This window comes from Astatotilapia calliptera, chromosome 9 (genome assembly GCF_964374335.1).
Source record: "Astatotilapia calliptera chromosome 9, fAstCal68.1, whole genome shotgun sequence".
NCBI lineage: Eukaryota > Metazoa > Chordata > Actinopteri > Cichliformes > Cichlidae > Astatotilapia > Astatotilapia calliptera.
Window position 1 is genome coordinate 12,345,638 of NC_137430.1, and position 20,102 is coordinate 12,365,739.

Sequence of the window (20,102 nt, forward strand, 5' to 3'; positions counted from 1 at the left end):
CATCACCAGGGAAGGGCATGGCTGCTTCACGTCGTGTGTCATACTCTTCAGAGCAGTTGAATGTGGTTTTCCATCTTATGTCTTAAAAGGGGAAAGTGTAAAAAGGAGGTGAAACAACAGCCTCGCCCAGAGCAAAGTCAGGCCTAGAACTCTCTGATAAAGACACAGATAGGAGTCTAACTGATAAAGTTTAAATTAGTATTAAAGTGCTGAATCAGGCTGTTGCACATGGGAGTGTACCGGAGGAAGTGTAATTGTACACCAAAGGTGTAAAGGGTCAGTATCTACAGCAATCAATGTTTTCGTTTTTTTAGATGTTCAGTACAGGGGGCTGTATTTATATTGGACTTCCTTAGCCTCACAGACCACACAAAGACTTTTAGACTGACTATGGAAAGAGAGCACCCCAAGGAAGCCCACACAGAGCTCACCACTGCACCACCATTATGAAGTTTACGCCCCCAATGTAGGCCCGCATGAAAGTCTGGGATCTGCAATGGAAAAATGGAGATCTGAGTCACTGTAGGCATCTCGACACTCAGAGTGCCTGCCGGCTGTTTGGTATGAGAGCTGCAGATCACACGTGAGAGCAGTATTAGGTTGCACCTGACAATAAACAAACATGTTTTGGTCTCTTTAATATGAAGCTCCAGCATGGACGCAGCCATGTTGGCATCAAACAGGAGAATGTTTTGTTACTGCAGGTGCAGCTATTCAGCAGAGGTTAACAAACGAGAAGGACTGCTTTGGAAACGGTTTCAGTTACAATAATGTTTTTTCTTCTATTGTTTTCTTTATGAGATTATGTTGTAAGGTAGGTAACCTTTATATCATGTAATTAATACATTTACTTTGACCCTATTATATCATCAATATTGTAACCCTCATGACAAGCAGTCTGTTTTTGAAGTATTTCCACTCATTGTTTTTTCTGTTTTACTTGGATTCAGGTAGAATTTAAGATTTATTCACAAATTCACCCTAAACTTTGTAGTTTAGAAAATTTAGAGAGGAAAAAAAATGTTTTACTTCATTTCCTCCTTCAGTATCATGGAGAAATGAGTCCATGTTATTTGGCTATCCAGTGGTGATTATGTGCTCTTCATTTCATGCACTGCTTTATGTGCGAGACTGCAGCGCCCTCTGGGGGAGTCATCTGTTACTGTTAGAAAGAAATGCCATGAAGTCGTAAGATAAGCATGGCCGTTATCGTGCTATAGTTGGATCACAGGTGAGCAAAGACACGCTTTAGTTTATGAGCAGAATAAACTTGAGGTTCAAAGTTCAAGTTCATCCAGAGACTTAATATTTAAATCTTCACTGCCGATGCATAACTAAAAAGAAGTTTATTCGATTTCTTTTTATTGGTCGTGTCTGACTAGCTGTGCTGTTTTTACAAGTCTGCACTCTTATTTTCTTATATTTCAGAAACATCCAAAGGTTTGTGGAGGCTCGAAGACTAACTCAGTTGTCGTTTCACGGTTGTGTTACTGTGGTGGAGGTTTTGCATGCTTTTAACTGTATTATACAAATACACAGCAGAGAATAGTGGTGCATTCAGAACTCGTTTATTCTTTATTGCACTCAGGCTACATGGACAATAAGAGCTACAGCACTACATTTTAACTGCAGCCATGAAAACCCGGTGAGTGGTGGGTTTACTCTTCTCCTTTCTGTAAAGACAGAAACGATGATCACATTTTAAAGTGTTTTCTGTTTGTTTTCAAAAGAATTACAGCTTTTTAAATAAAATGTTGGACCTATTTTGCATGACTGACCTTAGCTCCGGAGTCACGGCTCTTCGCTCTCAGCTTGTTGACCTGAGACTCTGCTATGTCGGCCCGCTCCCCTGCTTCCTCCAGCTCGTGCTGCAACTTGCGCAGCTTGCTAAGGTTTGCATTGGACTGCTCCTCCTGAAAATGAAGACAGGAGTATGTAACTCCAGTGGAGGCTCATCCATGAATATTCCATAAATAAAGCTTCTATAATTTTGCTTACAGCCTCCTCTGCAGCCCTCTTGTAGGATTTCACTTTCAGCTGCAGTTTATCCACCAGGTCCTGCAGGCGGTTCAGATTCTTCTTGTCCTCCTCAGTCTGTTAAATCATTACACAGGACGTGCTGCTCATTATACCAGAACCTTTATTTATTTTTTGCATCACAGAGGAACAGAGCCTGGAGTTTACCTGGTAGGTCAACTCTTTGATGCGCCGCTCATACTTCCGGATGCCCTTCACAGAGTCGCTGCTTTTCCTTTGCTCAATTTCCAACTCATTTTCCAGCTCTCTCACCTGGAAAAGAAGCCATCAATTTATCCTTTGTAAGACTGTTAAAGTCACCAACTCCTCTATTTTACAGCACTCCAAGTTCTGAAACATTTACCCTGGACTCCAGCTTCTGGACCTGCTTCTTTCCACCTTTCATAGCTATCTGCTCGGCCTCATCCAGGCGGTGCTGCAGATCTTTGATGGTTTGCTCCATGTTTTTCTTCATACGCTCCAGGTGGGCACTGGTGTCTTGCTCCTTCTTCAGCTCCTCCGCCATCATGGCAGCATCAGTAACGGCCTTCTTTGCCTTCTCCTCAGCATTTCTGCATTCCTGCACAGCCTCCTCCACCTCATTCTGAAGCTGAGCTGTGTCACTCTCCAGCTTCTTCTTTTGGTTCAAGAGGCTGGTGTTCTACCGGGAGAATCAGGCAGCTTTAGCACGCAATATTATCTTGCAGGATAGCGTTTGCAGTGTTGCAGACATACCTGCGAGTGCAGCAGCTGAACTCGCTCGCTGACATCCAGCAGCTCCTGCTCGGCCAGCTTCCGACCCCGTTCGGTCTGCTCCACCAAAGCCCTCAGCTCATCGAGCTCAGCCTGCATCAGGTTGTTACGTCTCTCCACGATGGCAATGTTCTCCTTCAGGTCATCATTGGCACGGAGAGCTTCATCCAGCTGCAGCTGTGAGTCCTGTCGTGATAGAATTTAAAATGATAACATTTTCCAAAAATGTATCTCAGGCTTTATCTTGTTTCTCGGTTTAAAAATGCAAGTAAGTAACTGAAGCATCACCTTCAGGTGAGCGTGGACTCCCTTGAGCTGCTTCTGAGCCTCTGCTGCCTGCCTGTTAGCCTGGCTCAGTTGGATCTCCATCTCATTTAGATCCCCCTCCATCTTCTTCTTTAGTCTAAGAGCCTCGTTTCTGCTGCGAATCTCAGCCTCCAGCGAGCTCTGCAGAGTGTCCGTCACCCTCTGATGGTTTCGCTTGGCCTGCTCCATCTCCTCGTCCTTCTCCGTCAGCTTGCGCTCCATGTCAGCTTTCATTTGATTGAACTCCAGCTGAGCTCGAAGGATCTTACCCTCTTCATGCTCAAGGGTACCCTGTCGGAAATAGTAGATGATGGTCTCTCTCTCATAGCATTCGGAGTGAGAAAATTTAAGAAAGGCAATAAAGCTCATCCATAAAGTCATATTTAAAAAAGAAAAAATCACCTCAGCTTCCTCCAGAGCAGTGTGTATCTCTGCCTTCTCTTGCTCCAGCTGTTTGCGGATCTTCTCCAGCTCATGGATGTTTTTTCCTCCCTCACCAAGTTGCTCAGTCAGGTCAGAAATTTCCTCTGTAGAGCAAAGATTCATTTAGTGGTACCATTTACTCTGTCCACTGCCACGTGAAAGGATAAATCGTGTTCAAATGATATCTTCCAACCTTGGAGATTCTTGTTTTCTCGTTTCATGGTCTCCAGATGTTCCAGAGCCTCTTCATAGGAGTTCTTCAATTTGAAGAGTTCAGTGCTGAGAGAACGAGCATCCTTCTGGGCACCTTCCAGCTCAGCTTGAGACTCCTCATACTTCTGCTTCCACTCAGCAAGGACCTGAGTGAATACCACAAAAAGTAGTTCATTTTATATGTTCAATTTTTAGTGGCATGCTAGTTTTTCTTTCTCGTGTGATGTTACCTTGTCAAAGTTTCTTTGCTTCTTGTCCAGAGCAGCAGCAGCAGCATTAGATCTCTCCACATCCACCATCAGATCCTCGATTTCACCCTGAAGCCTGTGTTTGGTTTTCTCCAGGGAGGAGCATTTTGCATTAGCAGCTTCCACAGCTTCCTCAGCATCCTGTAACCGTTGAGCTAGCTTTTTCCTAATAACAAACATACAACAGAAGTTTCAGATCATCACAGATAAGATGGATAAGATACTAATAAGATATCACAGGGAATTCATACTGAGTCCTTACTTTGCTTCTTCCAGCTCCTCTGTCCTTTGGATGGCATCAGTTTCATACTTGGTTCTCCACTGAGCCACCTCAGAGTTGGCTTTGGACATGCTGCGTTGGAGCTCAGCTTTGGCTTCCTGCTCTTCCTCAAACTGCTCCCTCAGCAAATCACAGTCATGGCGAGCAGACTGCACTGCATGGGCAAGTGCATTCTTGGCCTAGGATCAAGCAGTAGTAAGTCAAGTCATTTTGCCAGTAGATATTTAGTTTTGTATTTAAAAAGAAACAGTTCTTGAATACCTTGACTTCCTCCTCCAGCTGCCTCTTGAGGTCTTCAATCTGCTGGGTATATGAGAGCTTCGCTCTGGTCAGCTGGGACACCAAAGAGTTCTTCTCCTCCAGCTGCCTGGTGAGCTCACCTGCAAAATGAGGGTTTATTTTAGTTTTTTTCTCTCACTCCTATCCCCATTGTTCCGAATGTAATGGTGCTCTAGCAACTTGGACCTCTTTAGGATCACGTTACCATTTTCAGTTTGAAACTTTGCTTTTTGCATTGTGAAGTCATTGATGGAACGTTGGGCCTCCTCTGATTTTGTCTTGTATTCGCTCACTTGATCCTCCAGAGTGCGACACATTTTCTCCAGGTTGCTCTGAGTGAAAGGATTTCCATATTAGAATGTAAGCTGTTATATCAACATGTACCATTATACCACGAATCACATTAGGAAAGCTATTGTTTCCTTATTTACACCAGTAAGATTGTCAGCAAGTTAGAGCTAAACCCAAGACAGTTAGCCTAGCTTAGCATTAAAACTGTAAGCTGGTAAACTTAGCATAACAATGTGCTGAATTACACACTGATCACAGAAGGCTAATGGGCCTGTAATGACAATGTAAGCATGCTAACTTGTTAAGAAAAAAGTTTTACTATATAAGTTTGGTTTGTCACCGCAATAATCACAACTGAAGAAAAAATACAGAGGCTAAGGGAACTGGTGTCAGTTTTGGAGGGAGACTGTTTAAACACCATCTTAAACAGCCATCATAAACCAAAGTACTGAACATGTCAATATGGGTTGACCTGCTTATGCTTATGCAATCAGTGTATAAACACTCTTATGTAACTTAAGTCACTAATATTAAAATTGAAAATGCTCATCACACTGATATAAGAGTGATTTTGATCTTTAGGGGTTACATTTAGTAAGACAAATTAAATTTTTACAAAAAAAGACAGCAAAAAATGTAAAACATTGTCAAAAAACCATTTGTTTGCTTTGGACATCTTACTTTAGCTTTGGCAAGCTGCTCCATGTTGGAGACGACGTCATCCAGCTCCAGTTTGAGCTCGCTCTTCTCTTTCTCCAGCTTCTGCTTGACTCTTTGCAAGTTGTCGATCTGCTCACCCAGATCAGCCACGCTGTCGGCATTCTTCTTTCTCAGTGCGGCAGCAGTGGCTTCATGGTGCAGAGTGGCCTCCTCAAGGTCCCTGCGCATCTTCTGGAACTCGGCCTCCCTCTTCTTGTTCACCTCGATCTGGGCAGCGGTGGCTCCTCCAGCCTCCTCCAGCCTTTCGCTGATCTCCTCCAGCTCCCTGGCCAAGTCAGCCCTCTGTTTCTCCACCTTGGCCCGGGCAGCTCGCTCTGCCTCCAGTTCTTCCTCTAGCTCCTCAATGCGGGCCTTGATTGAATTTACCAGATTCATTAAAAAAATTAATATAGGACTCACAAAATAAAGACAAAATAAGACATAAATAAAAACCCGCTGTTACCTGTAACTCCTTCAGTTTCTTCTGGAGCTGAGCACTCATTGCCTGCTCATCCTCAATTTTACTGAGATGCTGACTAATTTCAAAATCCTTCCTACATTCAATGACAGTGTTTTAGAATTAGTAAGCAGCTTTTTTTTTGTCAAACAGTGGGTTATTTCTGTGATTTTTAAAGTGTAGTGTTACTTTTTGAGTTTTTCCTCTAGCTGCTGCTTGTCATTCTCCAGATCCATTATGTTTTCTTGGGTTAGCTTCAGGTCCCCTTCCAGTTTTCTCTTGGCTCTTTCTAAATCCATCCTCACCTTCTTCTCTTGTTCCAATGATCCTTCAAGCTGAAGGGCAAAAGAGTTACTCCATAATCTCATTGCAAGAATTTGACAGCTTATCTCAGTGAAATATCTGCGTTTAATAGGCTTACGTCATCGACTTGCTGCTCCAGCTTGACTTTGGCCTTGGTCAGAGAGTTGACTTTGTCTTCCTCACTCTGCAAGTCATCCAGCGTTTGCTGGTGGGCCTCCTGAAGAGCTTTCTTCTCTTTGGTCAGCTTAGCAATGATTTCATCCAAAGCTGCCATTTCTTCAGTCAGATTTTTCACCTTAGAATAAGATCACAGAAAGAGTATTTACTCTGGTACATGGAGACGTTTTTCACCACACAAAAAACTCTTTTAAACGCCAATGAATGATTTGTAGTCCATCCATGATAACAATAATCTGTGGACATTGACGTGACAATTCCACCTCATAGCTGAAGACAATCAGTATCAGCATTCATTCAAATATGTGTTTATGGCAACCGGATCACAGTCCAGTGATACTCGCTATCAAATCCAAACTATTTTAGTTTTAGAATAAAGAACAGTTAGTCTGAGACTCTATAACACTGAGCTAAAGGGTGGTAAAATACTCATCATTATAAGTCGTTTTATATTTTGTGAACATGATTGGATGTGTTTCATACCTTGTTCTCAGTGGCATGCTTTTCCTTTTCCACTTTAGCCAGAGTCAGCTCTAAATCATCAATGTCCTTCTTAAGCTCTGAACACTCATCCTCCAGCTTCCTTTTCTTAGCAGTTAGCTCTGCATTCATCTCCTCTTCATCCTCGAGTCTCTCTGTCAGCTCTTTGACTTTAGCCTCAAGCTGAATCTTGCTCTTAATCAGACCCTCACAGCGCTCCTCAGCATCTGAAAGATTGTCTTGCTCCTAAATGCAAGAAATTAAACAGTATTGTTATTTATTACAGTTATGTATCACGTCCACGTACGTTTTAGATGACTAATGTATCTTACAGATTGGACTTGGAGCTGTAAGTCATTCTTCTCTTGGAGAAGGGTGACCATTTTTTCCTCCAGCTCCTTCTTGCGGGCTTCAGATTTGGCATATGCCTCTTTGAGCTTTGTAAACTCCTCTTTCATGTTTGCCATCTCCTTCTCAGTCTCAGCTGATTTCAGCAGAGGTTTAATCTTAAAGAACATCTTCATCCAGGGCCAATTTTTGACGCCCATGAAGGCACGAATGTTCCACTGGATCACGAGTAAGGCATCCCTGTGGGATGTATCAGACAGTTCAAGTTCATTTTTATCTTAATGTAATGTTATCTTCATGTTAAATATGAAGACTTTGGCACCAACCTGCGCTCAACAATTTTCTGGAACTCAATCCTGGCGAGCAGTCCTCTGGATCTTGCTTGAATTCCAGTAATGATGAGAGCGAGGCGATCATCTCTCATCTCTTCAAGAACACCAAGCAGACCAGCTTTGAAGAACACCTGATAGTGACAGAGTGGTTTTCATTGTTTTTTTACTGCACAGAAAAAAAGTTCAGCCTTTTCTTTGTTAATATAGCTGGCGAAACAAACCTTCGTGTGCCCCAGCTTGTACTGCTCGTGATCAATATCCAATGACCCCAGAAGTTTTTCTGAGGCTTTTTTGTTGTCAATGAACTGCCCTTCAGGAATAGCACTGGGGTTCAAGATGCGATATCTGAAACGATACAGCCATAGCATTATTACAATAACTGAATGAAGTGGAAAAAAAATAAAGAAGAATAACAATAGGAAGGCAAACAACCCAAAGTGTGGGGTTACAATGTGTTTCCCAGCATTTGCCAGCAGCGCCAGAGAACAGGATTTCTGAAAGTTAGTGTTTTTGTCTAAAAGTCCCTTGAGAAGGGAAACTACAATGTTGCAAACAATTGCTAAAAGCAACCAATAGGGAAAACGTGTCAACCTTAAGCTGCCAGGGGAAAAACGTTTAAGGACTAGAAATATATGAAAACCTTCTATCGCTGCTATTGTACGAAAGAACAACAGATGATGTTTTTCTTGCCTTTGTTTGAAGTCTCCATACTGAATCCTGTTGGGAAATCCCTTCCTGCAGATCCTGATCCCTTCCAGCACACCGTTACAGCGTAGCTGGTGCATGACCAGAGGATTCTCCATCGCCCCAGGAGTCTTGGTCTCATTGGGGATGATGCAGCGCACAAAATGAGGGTGAGTTGACCTGAGGTTGGTCATGAGTTTATTCAGATTCTCCTGTAAAAGTAAGAAGGAAATCATCAGTAGGTCCGCACTGTAGGCTAAACCTACAAAACCTTCCCAACTTTAGGCATTTTTTACCCTGTGCAGCGCAGACACAGTCTGGAAGGAAGAACCTTTCTTCTTTCCTCCCTTTCCCTTGCCTCCTCCATCTTGGGCTGCATGGAGTTACAAGTTATATAAATATCACTGTGATTTTCTTAAATAATGGAAAATTTACAGAGCAAAAAACCCAAAAGTGCTTACTGGACTCTGCACCCGCATACCCCATGAATAGCATTGAGAGTAACTTCAGAGTGGACTTCTGATAGAGTCCAACCACGGTCTCATTGAGCGGGTCCTTGTTCTTCTCCAGCCAGTTAGTGATGTTGTAGTCAACAGTACCAGCATAGTGGATGAGAGAGAAATGAGCCTCTGCTTTTCCTTTAATAACTCTGGGCTTCTGGAAGTTGGGACTTTTACCCAGATGGTTGTCATACAACTTGGCTTTGAATGTCGAATCTGAAGCTTTGGGGAACATGCACTCCTCTTCAAGGATGGACATGATGCCCATGGGCTTTAATAAAGGATGGATAAGATGTTAGACTATTATACACAAAAGCTGTCAAAATGACCAAGTTTGAACACACCAACCTTTTCAATGAGTTCAATGCAGGCTGCCAAGTCCATGCCAAAGTCAATGAACTCCCAAACGATGCCCTCTTTCTTGTACTCTTCTTGCTCCAGTACAAACATGTGATGGTTGAAGAACTGCTGCAGCTTCTCATTGGTGTAGTTGATGCAAAGCTGCTCGAAGGTGTTGAACTAAAAAAGTGAGAGTCAGATTTCATATACATTATACAGGAAGGACATTTTTCCATAAATATTGTGTAAGATGTCCTTAAACCCTTTAACACTCACATCAAAGATCTCAAATCCAGCAATATCAAGCACACCAATGAAGTACTGACGAGGTTGTTTGGTATCCAGAGATTGATTGATTCTCACCACCATCCACAAGAACATTTTCTCGTACACTGACTTGGCCAGAGCACCGATAGAGTAGTACACCTTAAAAAAAGAAAACATGAAAGCAATGAAATCAAAGTTTAAATTTGTTGTATTCTTTAAGTACTCACAGAACTGTGAGGTTCCTTTTATTTCATCTCACCTGCTGCACACTTTGACCTTTGGTGACCCACTCGTTGCCTACTTTAACTCTTGGGTGGCACAGCCCCTTGATGAGGTCAGCAGAGTTTAGGCCCATAAGATATGCCGCTTTGTCGACATCTGTAAACGGATGTTGTATTAAAGCATTATTTTCTGTAGTTATACTGTTATATAGTTACACTGCTGAGGTTTTATTTCTGTTCTGACCCTCAGTGCCATCAGGCTCCGCTTGTTCTTCTCGCTGCTTCTGTTTGAATTTCATGTTTCCATAATGCATGATGGCACCGGTCAGCTTGTAAATGCCATTCTTCTCCTCTTGGGTGAAGCCCAGGACATCAAAAGCTTCCTAAAACAAGAAAATTGCATTTCCGTTTGTTATTGCTGAATATGTATATAGATTTGAGGATTTGTATTTTCCACTATGCTCTGTTTCACTCACATCAGTAGCCATCAGCTCTTCAGAATCATTGATGGAAGCTACGGTTGTTTCTCCTTGGGAGATGTAGGCGTAGTCATAGGGGTTGTTGGTGATCAACAGCATTTCTGCCAGAGAAAAGAAAGATTGCAATCTATGTGACTACGTTCTGCTTTATTCTGGTATGGACAGTGGATAAAAAGACAGGAATTACACATAGAGTACACGGGTAGTTTGCAGTGGGAAAATACAGCCATGCTATTGGATCTGATCCTGACCACTTGGATTTTGGATCACCCTTCTACCCAGCCTATTATTCAGCACTCACCCAGCAGCTCTGGTTTCTGCTGGGACAGAATCTGGTAGAAGATGTGATAGTCCCGCTCAGCCTTGAGCTGATAGGTGACACGAGACTTCTCCAGCAAATCTATAAAAGAAAAAAAATGTAAAGGTAGAACAGTAATTGAATGCCACTTTGTTGAAACCTACAGGAAATCTCATCAAAATAGGAAACTAGAAAACAAAGTTAATGTAATTAAGTAGAACACATAGTGTGCTCTAAACACAGCACCATGCAAATCTTGAAAAAATTATTTGGATTATGATGATGTCACAGCATACTCACATGTCTCAATGTCAGCAGAAGACAATTTTCCACTGACTCCGAAGTGGATTCGAATAAATTTACCCTGTGAGGATATGTAGGATTGAACCCAGTGAGGACAGTGAAGAATGAAGAGGATATCCAGGATTTTGTAAAGCCTGCCTGAAATGTTCACTTAACTCACTGTTGGTGTTTTGTACTCTGTACTTAAATGTGTTGACATTTGTTAGCATAAAGAATGAAAGTGGAGCTGGCATGAACTGTAGAGCAGTTCCCTCAAAACAAGTGAACTCACAAATCTGGAGGAGTTGTCATTCCTGATGGTCTTGGCATTTCCAAACGCCTCCAGAGCAGGATTGGCCTGGATGATCTGATCCTCCAGGGTGCCCTGCAGATGTAAAGCATAGAAAGTTTTAGTCATCTAAACTGTATTTATAACGCTTTCAAAATATCACATCACACCGACCTTTTTCTCCTGTTTTTCATCCTTCTTGCCAGAAACCGCTGCAATGCTGGCAAAGTACTGGATGACTCTCTTGGTGTTCACAGTCTTTCCTGCACCAGATTCTCCACTGGGGACAAAAACCAGTGAGCTTGTGAGACATCTCTGTAACAGCTTAAACACAGTCTTGATAATAAAAAAAAAAAGATCTGGTTATCGGGACTGACTTACGTGATAAGGATTGACTGGTTTTCTCTGTCTGCAAGATTTATGAGAATAAATGTTAGAAGTTATCTTTTTAAATGTCTCAGAGAGACCGTTACAAAGTCCTGTATACAAGGTGAACATACCAGCAAGCATATACTGGTAGGCATTGTCAGAGATGGAGTAGATGTGAGGAGGAGCTTCACTCCTCTTCTTTCCTCTGTAGGCAGCGACCACCGACTTATCGTACACTGGCAGCCACTTGTAGGGGTTGACAGTTACACAGAACAGTCCTGAGTAGGTCTGTGGAAGAAGATTTACGCAAGTTTTATTTGGTTTCTTTTAGATTAAGCTACAGATTCCATGCTATGCAGATATCTCCGGGCTTGTGGTTACTACTCACGTAGATCATCCACGCTGCGTAACGCTCTTTGAGGTTAAACAGCACAGCAGGTTCATGGAGGAAGGTGAACATCGCCATGTCCTCAATCTTATCGAACTTTGGCGGGTTCTGAGGATGGATATCTGCCTCCTTATGGGTGACGGTCTAAAAGGGTTTAACAAAAAGCTTAAATCAAACTGTAAAACCCGTCAGGGGTGTAAGTTCATAATCTCAACTAATGTTTCAGTTTTTATTCAGCTGGTGTAAATATGACACACTAACCTTTCCAAACTCAGTTTCAACGGTAACTTTGTCACCGTCCCTGCTCATGACTGAGGCTTTGACGTACTCCACCTCGGGGTCGGGTACAAAACAAAACTTTTTCATGTCGAAAGGTCTGGTCTGAGCTTCCAAACGCTCCTTCTCCGACTTTCTCAGGAAGGAAGCTGCCGACCCAAACTCCGCCATGATGGCGTCACTTGACATCCTGAAAGCTGCGAGGCAAGAGTGTGGGTTTAAAAGCGTGTTGGTTACATCTTTCTTGGATGGTATTGGGAGAATTTGTAAGCTGATTTAATTGTAATGTATTTCTGCAAATAGTTTAAAGGTAATAATTAGTAATTATATCATAAAAATGTTGTTAACTAAGAACTACGACCACAAGCTACAGTAGTACAGACATAAATGTCATTCTGAGTCTAGTATAACTTTGTTTTGAAACAGGAAAAGCATGGAGCTGTTTACCTGTTTTCTCTTCCTTTCCCTTGATGAAAGTTTACTGGGTCTCTAGAAAGACAAGACGACAAAAGGAAATGCATTTTCAGTACATGTCCTTATAGTTATGTTATTATAAAATGTGTGTATGCTTACCTGTAGATGGTGCGATTCTGTCCATTCTCCCGTCTCTCTGACCTCCTCTTTTTATACATCCAGGAGGCAGTGCCTCAGCACACAGCCGCCCTAAAAGGCATGATGCCAGAACACAAAGGGATCAAAAAAGAAACACCTGTATTTGGAGATAAAGGTGTGGACAAATATAGCCATCGGCTATTGTAGCCGAAGCTTAATTAGCTTGTCCTCTATCAGCATCTGTTTTAGTTCTGTCCTTCAATTGTGAGAAAAGCAAGAAAATCACTTAAAAAAAAATTAAAAATAGCTCTGACTCTTATATGAATCATTTATGTTATTTTCATTATATTAAACCCATTTCCACACATTTTATTGTCTTAAATGAGAATCATTGACTCATGTTTTTTTGTTATTAAAGTCTAAATTCTGTTATTAGTTTCTTACGTGCCTCGTCACTGCTACTGTAAGCACTGTCTGCGTGTCTTGTGACTGTGGTATTGTCTTCTATTGTCCTGGAGGACAAAGATAAACCCTGTGAATTTTTGACTTGGATTCCTTCTGGTAGTCCTTTGCCTCCCAGTGGGCCTCAGATGACCCTCCTCCATCTATAGTAAAAGGTCGGGAGTGACAGCTGCTTGCTTTCAACGGTCTAAGTGGCCATGCTGTAAGGAAATACATTTAGCACACAAAGGACACTTACTACCTCCCCCATATAGGCGTTACTAATGACACCGCAGCCAGTGCTGTAAATAAGTGTCACATTAGCAAGAGAAGATCCTTAAATCACACGTTTATTGAATGGACCACCTGAAGCCCTCCTCAAGAAGCACAAAACCTTTCGACATTAACAACTTCACACTTTGAGATTCACCGTGACCTTGTGGGTCTTGACAGTTGGCTGTCTGCACCCAGCGCACCACTCCTCGGCACATCGCAGGCGGTGCTGAGTTTCATTCCCAGCTGTCTTGTGTCCTTCTGCAGTCAACACTTATGAGGAAGCTTGACAGGCCTTCCTATACGCAGCAGCCGCCCTGGTGGGTTGTTCGCGCTGCTGCTTGAACATACAATGAGCAGCCGAAACATCAAAGCCTGACAGGTGACGTGAATAGCGTCAGTGTTAAAGTGCATTGTTGTGGATGTTACTTGATTACCCAACTAAGCATTGTTGCAAACCAAACATACACACACAAACCTGAAGGACATTGTACCAAAAAGGAAAAACAGAAGAAATTTTCATGAAAATTCAAGGAACACAACAAAGAGCTGTAGGCCCACACTCCCCAGATCCCAGTCCAATCAGGCATAGAGATGCACTCTGCAGCCCACAGCATCCAGCAGGCTCGATGCCAACAAACTGGTGCTAGACACCACATGACAGGTACATTGTTCATCAGTCAGAATAATATTACACATGTTCTTGCTCCTCTTGTTCTGCAGATTAAAGGCCTCTAATCAGAATTTCAGGTGTCTATGAAGCATGCATTTTTTAAGATAGTGAAAGTGCTGGTAAGCATTTTACATAAATTCATCATGAATGTCATGATAACTTTGGTAACTTTATACAAACACTCACTTAAATCTTTTAATTAAGGGTGCTGAACGTTGCACATTGCCTGTTAACTTTATCTTAGTGATCATGATCGACTACAACTCGTAGTGTTTCTTTAAAAAAAAGGATTGGTTGGCAGCACTCATTGGATTGACCAACACTCAGAAACATGCAAAAGTCCAATGAAACCAGTGAAGATCTAAGAGGGAGAATTGTAGATGCACAAAAGTTTGGATGGTCTCTATGTGCCATTTCTTCTTCACTGAAGAAGAAGCTCCTGCTTCAAGCTCGACTGAAATTTGCGACTGCCCACATGGACGAGGCAAATGGCTCGTGGAGAAAAGATTTATGGTCAGACCAGACAAAGGTTAAGCTATTTGGCCATAATGGCAAGAGGTATGTTTGGAGAAGTAAAGGTGATGTTTTCAGTCCTAAATACACTGTACCAACTGTCAAGCATGGTGGTGGTCCTGTTTTGCTGCCACTGGTACATTGCACATTGCAAGTGGATGGAATAATAAAAACAGGAATACCACCAAATTCTTGAGCTTCAACACCTCAAATCAAACGCTAAATAGTTTAACCACAACCAATGTTGGGTATTCCAAGAGGACAACGATCTCAAACTCAAACCAAAACTGTTTTAGGATGGATAAAACAGGCTAACATTAAGCTTCTCTAATGGCCTTCCCAAAGCCCCGACCTCAACCCCTTTGAAAATGTGTCAACTGCAATCATTCCACCCTATGACATTCCTGCCCACGACACTTCTCCAGTCCATCTTTAATAACCTGAAAAGTTGGTTGATTCCCACCTGACTCCAGTCTTTAAACTCTGTTATTTTTATTTTGCTTTACTGTCAAGGAATATACAGTGCCAGCATACTACAAGTGGAATACAATAAATATACATCAGGTTTACTATTAGTTGCTGCTTCCCCAGCACAATAATCTTGAAAACAAAGTGGGCAAGTGTTTATAGCCTGTTGTTTTCTTCCTTTTGTCCTTGAGCTCTGAGATGGCAGCATGACGTTCATAAAGCCTCTACAAATGTCACTGGCACCGAAACTGACAGCCAAGGCATAGTGGCACACGATGTCAGACTTACTTAGATCCTCACACTCACTGGCTTTGTGCCATTTCTCTCCACTTTGCATAACAATCTAGCTAAAAGAGGAGTCGATGAGATACAAAAAAGAATCTGTTTTATATTCAAGTCGAGCTTTTGTTCATTTTTCTGCATGTTCACACTCTAAATCCAATCCAAATTTGAGTGTGAGCATTATCGTGTTTGCAGCTGTTGTTCGGCAAGGCCAGGTCACCACCCTATATACTGGTACCATAACTGCTACTTCGTTCTGTCACCCCCACGCTTCATCTTGTTGGCCTGACATTGTTTCCTTCCATTTACCCTTGAGGACAAAGATAAACCTGTGAAATTGTTTTGGGATTCCTTCTGCCGAGCTTAAGTCAAAGCAGGCACTCCATACGGCCACAGCCCCTCTCAACAGTGATGCAAACCATCGTGTGTGTGAGCGCGTGAGTCCTTTTCAGTAATCATCACAGCCTCTTGAGTAAAAGATCAGTTTCTGTCATTGTAAAGATAAATACCTGATATGATCATGGTGGAGAAATCGTTTGAATTCACAAGTGTCTGCTGCTGTCACCAGGATCACAAGAAGTATTTCTTCACCGTGCAAAGTGTGAGACTGTCTACACAGTGATAATTTCTCTTAGACTTAGAGAAGGAATCTTCTCTTCCAAGACCCCTGCACTGTATAACAAGACTCTTTCAACACTTGGATGCTCCACATTCAAGGGCCTCACCTCAAGTAGTCTTATTAGCCCTTACATAATGTTCCCTGTCAGTTCCACACTCAGCTCTCAGCTGTCCTGTACTGTTTGAAGGGTCAGCTAACATGCTCTGATGTTCTCCTTACATCAGCTACCTTGGCTGTCTGCTTTATGTACAGCAGCTTCAACTTCACCTTGTAATGCACCTGAGTGATGATACAGTGGGGCAAAAAAGTATTTAGTCAGCCACCGATTGTACAAGTTCCCCGACTTAAAATGATGACAGAGGTCAGTAATTTGCACCAGAGGTACACTTCAACTGTGAGAGACAGAATGTGAAAAAAAAATCCATGAATTCACATGGTAGGATTTGTAAAGAATTTATTCGTAAATCAGGGTGGAAAATAAGTATTTGGTCACCTCAAACAAGGAAAATCTCTGGCTCTCACAGACCTGTAACGTCTTCTGTAAGAAGCTTTTCTGTCCCCCACTCGTTACCTGTATGAATGGCACCTGTTTGAACTCATCATCTGTATAAAAGACACCTGTCCACAGCCTCAAACAGTCAGACTCCAAACTCCGCCATGGCCAAGACCAAAGAGCTTTCGAAGGACACCAGGAAAAGTATTGTAGACCTGCACCAGACTGGGAAGAGTGAATCTACAATAGGCAAGCAGCTTGGTGTGAAAAAATCAACTGTGGGAGCAATCATCAGAAAATGGAAGACATACAAAATGGTAAATGGCCTGCATTTGTATAGCGCTTTTCTAGTCCCTAAGGACCCCAAAGCGCTTCACACTACATTCAGTCATTCACCCATTCACACACACATTCACACACTGGTGATGGCAAGCTACATTGTAGCCACAGCTGCCCTGGGGCGCACTGACAGAGGCGAGGCTGCCGGACACTGGTTCTACAAGACCACTGATAATCTCCCTCGATCTGGGGCTCCACGCAAGATCTCATCCCGTGGGGTCAAAATGATCATGAGAACGGTGAGCAAAGATCCCAGAACCACACGGGGGGACCTGGTGAATGACCTGCAGAGAGCTGGGACCAAAGTAACAAAGGTCACCATCAGTAACACACTACAACGGCAGGGAATCAAATCCCGCAGTGCCAGACGTGTTCCGCTGCTGAAGCCAGTGCATGTCCAGGCCCGTCTGAAGTTTGCCAGAGAGCACATGGATGATACAGCAGAGGATTGGGAGAATGTCATGTGGTCAGATGAAGCCAAAGTAGAACTTTTTGGTATAAACTCAACTCGTCGTGTTTGGAGGAAGAAGAATACTGAGTTGCATCCCAAGAACACCATACCTACTGTGAAGCATGGGGGTGGAAACATCATGCTATGGGGCTGTTTTTCTGCCAAGGGGACAGGACGACTGATCCGTGTTAAGGACAGAATGAATGGGGCCATGTATCGTGAGATTTTGAGCCAAAACCTCCTTCCATCAGTGAGAACTTTGAAGATGAAACGAGGCTGGGTCTTCCAACATGACAATGATCCAAAACACACCGCCCGGGCAACAAAGGAGTGGCTCCGTAAGAAGCATTTGAAAGTCCTGGAGTGGCCTAGCCAGTCTCCAGACCTCAACCCCATAGAAAATCTGTGGCGGGAGTTGAAAGTCCGTGTTGCTCGGCGACAGCCCCAAAACATCACTGCTCTCGAGAAGATCTGCATGGAGGAATGGGCCAAAATACCAGCTACTGTGTGTGCAAACCTGGTAAAGACCTATAGTAAACGTTTGACCTCTGTTATTGCCAACAAAGGTTATGTTACAAAGTATTGAGTTGTATTTTTGTTATTGACCAAATACTTATTTTCCACCCTGATTTACCAATAAATTCTTTACAAATCCTACCATGTGGATTCATGGATTTTTTTTTTCACATTCTGTCTCTCACAGTTGAAGTGTACCTCTGGTGCAAATTACTGACCTCTGTCATCATTTTAGGTGGGGGGACTTGCACAATCGGTGGCTGACTAAATACTTTTTTGCCCCACTGTATACAGTTGTTTGGAGATAATACAGGATGTCAGAACAGGGACTAGGAGTGAAGGTTGTCAGGTCTCCAGTTTTCCAGTGGAATTTAGCTGCTTTAGGCATATTAAATATTTCCTTTTTGGGATGTATTTCATTTACATATCTATTATTTTCTTAAACACCAATGACATTAGATACTTTATGTAACCTTTTGTTGTCTAAGTCTTCAAGAATGAAAACCCCAACTGGAACACTAGGTGATCAGAATATATTATTTTTGTTTATCAATATTCTTACCAAGTCTTAGCAATTAGGGAACTAAGAGCACATCAAAAACTTGCTGTTTTTTGAAAGTCCTTATTTTGCCATCCTCCAGATTACAGGGTTATGATCTATGATGAAGTTTGGAGGCTTAAACCCCAACAAACTTTGCACAAACACAAACACCTGCATGACATTTATACTGGCAATATCTAACTCACAATACCAACTCTGAGTATCCATTCAGTTATTTTTCTTTAACTGTTATTGATTAAGAACAGCAGGTGCATGAGATCCCAGCTTTACTGGGTGAAAGGCAAAATCTGGATGGATCACCAGTCCACCACAACGCTAACACAAAGTAGTCCAACTGCAAGTGGTGTTATCAATCTGATCCCAAGTAAATACAGGGCGAGTGTTGCCAATAACAATACAGATAGCATTATTATTGACTACTAAAGGCAGCTTGTGTAGGGCAGAGCCATGTGAAGGACTTATGAGAAGAATTATCAATTTGTATGCCACTGTCATTTTTACTTTTCACAATATTTGCCAAATATTCAACAAATAAACTTTTTCATCTTTTGCCAGATAAAAAATCTGCTATAGTACATCCTACAGAAATGCACTGCAATTGTTTGTCCATTTGGAAGAACTAAGTAGTGAAAAGAAGTGAGCAGTGGGAATGTGCAGTCACTTTATGAGGTGATAACGTGGTCCTGCGCAGGTGGAGAGAGGATGACAACCCGTGTTCCCCATCTTGCCCTGAGTTCTTCATAAGACAGCGTTAACAGTGTATGTTTAGAGCAGCACTCTAACCTTGAGGGCATTGTTGCACTACAAGGGTGGAACATACCAATCTTTGTTAAGATCCTCAACCTCAGCTGTCATCATAGGCCTCTGGTGCCGGAGCTGTCTGTCTGCAGAGACAGACTGAGCCAGGTGACGTGCTCAGAGACGACTGCCTTTCTGCGGCTGCACTGAGATGCATGTGAACTGAGGTTGGGTATGACAGAGTATTAGGGCCACATTAGTTAGAAAACTATATTGCTGATCATTTCGAGACTAAAGTCGAAAATGTATTTTGAGAAAAAAGTTGAAATGTGGAGATTACCTTTGTTGATTCAAGAAAAAATTGCACACTTGCTGTACACTCTACAAATGCCTTGTTTAGGTGATTTAGTGAAACAAATCGATCCTCTTTATTGGGTGTAACCATCGACAACCTTTCATCTGTCCATTATAATCCATTTCCAGCTTTTATGGTTTTAAAAGCAGGTCTGTTCACAAACCAGAACCTGATCAACAGCACTGCATCCCATCATATTCACACAGTTTCTAAAGTTGTATTTTGCCATTTTGATACTATAATGAAACCCATAAAGGCTGATGCTCCACACACTCAATAAACTACATTTATTGTTCTTTTTTTAAATTCAGCATGACAGCTGTTGTAGCTGTGCTAAAGTGATTGGAAAGATATTTTTCTACTGATCAAGTCAGATTAGGAAGCAGTGTTTCTTTTAAAACCCAAGTGTTTTTGTTCTGAGAAATGAAGCCTGTTCCACTCAGCAAGCTGCTCTGCTGCACAGCTCAGCCAGATGACAAATGCATTTAAGACCGCAGTCAAGCCGACAAGGGCTGAGGCTCCATCCAGCCAAATGCATTGCTTTTTTAATCAGCACAGGTATCAATTAGCCGTGATGAACTTTGAGAGGCAACACAAACACTGTCTCTGTCTCTTTGGTCGACATTCCACAAAAAAATCATTCACGTGTCATTTGAAACATTTATGATCAGTTTCAGAATTAAAATGTGTTTTTCTGTTAGTACACAAGACCGTTTCTAATGGGTCATAACAAAAATCTTTTGATTTGATTTTCCTGTTACTAACATTAAATACTTCAATGTAAAATGTGTTTGTGCTTTCAGAATAAATTATGATTTTAAAAAATGCTG

The 20,102-nt window shown here is 42.2% G+C and overlaps 1 protein-coding gene across 1 annotated transcript; it reads right to left on the reverse strand.

The window, feature by feature from the left end:
• Nucleotides 1–1,552: 1,552 nt before the first annotated feature.
• On the reverse strand, nt 1,553–12,537 carry LOC113028790 (myosin-6-like). The gene is made up of 38 exons (XM_026179242.2): nt 12,445–12,537; nt 11,983–12,194; nt 11,722–11,865; nt 11,465–11,621; nt 11,346–11,373; nt 11,139–11,244; nt 10,968–11,060; nt 10,694–10,757; nt 10,397–10,495; nt 10,093–10,196; nt 9,861–9,999; nt 9,655–9,773; nt 9,405–9,554; nt 9,138–9,308; nt 8,751–9,060; nt 8,586–8,662; nt 8,296–8,501; nt 7,827–7,950; nt 7,600–7,736; nt 7,258–7,513; nt 6,929–7,171; nt 6,387–6,563; nt 6,155–6,300; nt 5,972–6,062; nt 5,491–5,880; nt 4,724–4,850; nt 4,501–4,619; nt 4,222–4,418; nt 3,942–4,125; nt 3,692–3,857; nt 3,478–3,602; nt 3,058–3,366; nt 2,752–2,955; nt 2,381–2,677; nt 2,185–2,289; nt 1,999–2,094; nt 1,779–1,913; nt 1,553–1,673 (listed from the first exon to the last, which is right to left on the reverse strand). The coding sequence occupies exons 2-38, from the start codon at nt 12,184–12,186 to the stop codon at nt 1,659–1,661; spliced, it is 5,814 nt and encodes a 1,937-aa protein (XP_026035027.1). The 5' UTR covers nt 12,187–12,194; nt 12,445–12,537; the 3' UTR covers nt 1,553–1,658.
• Between the last annotated feature and the right edge of the window lie 7,565 nt (nt 12,538–20,102).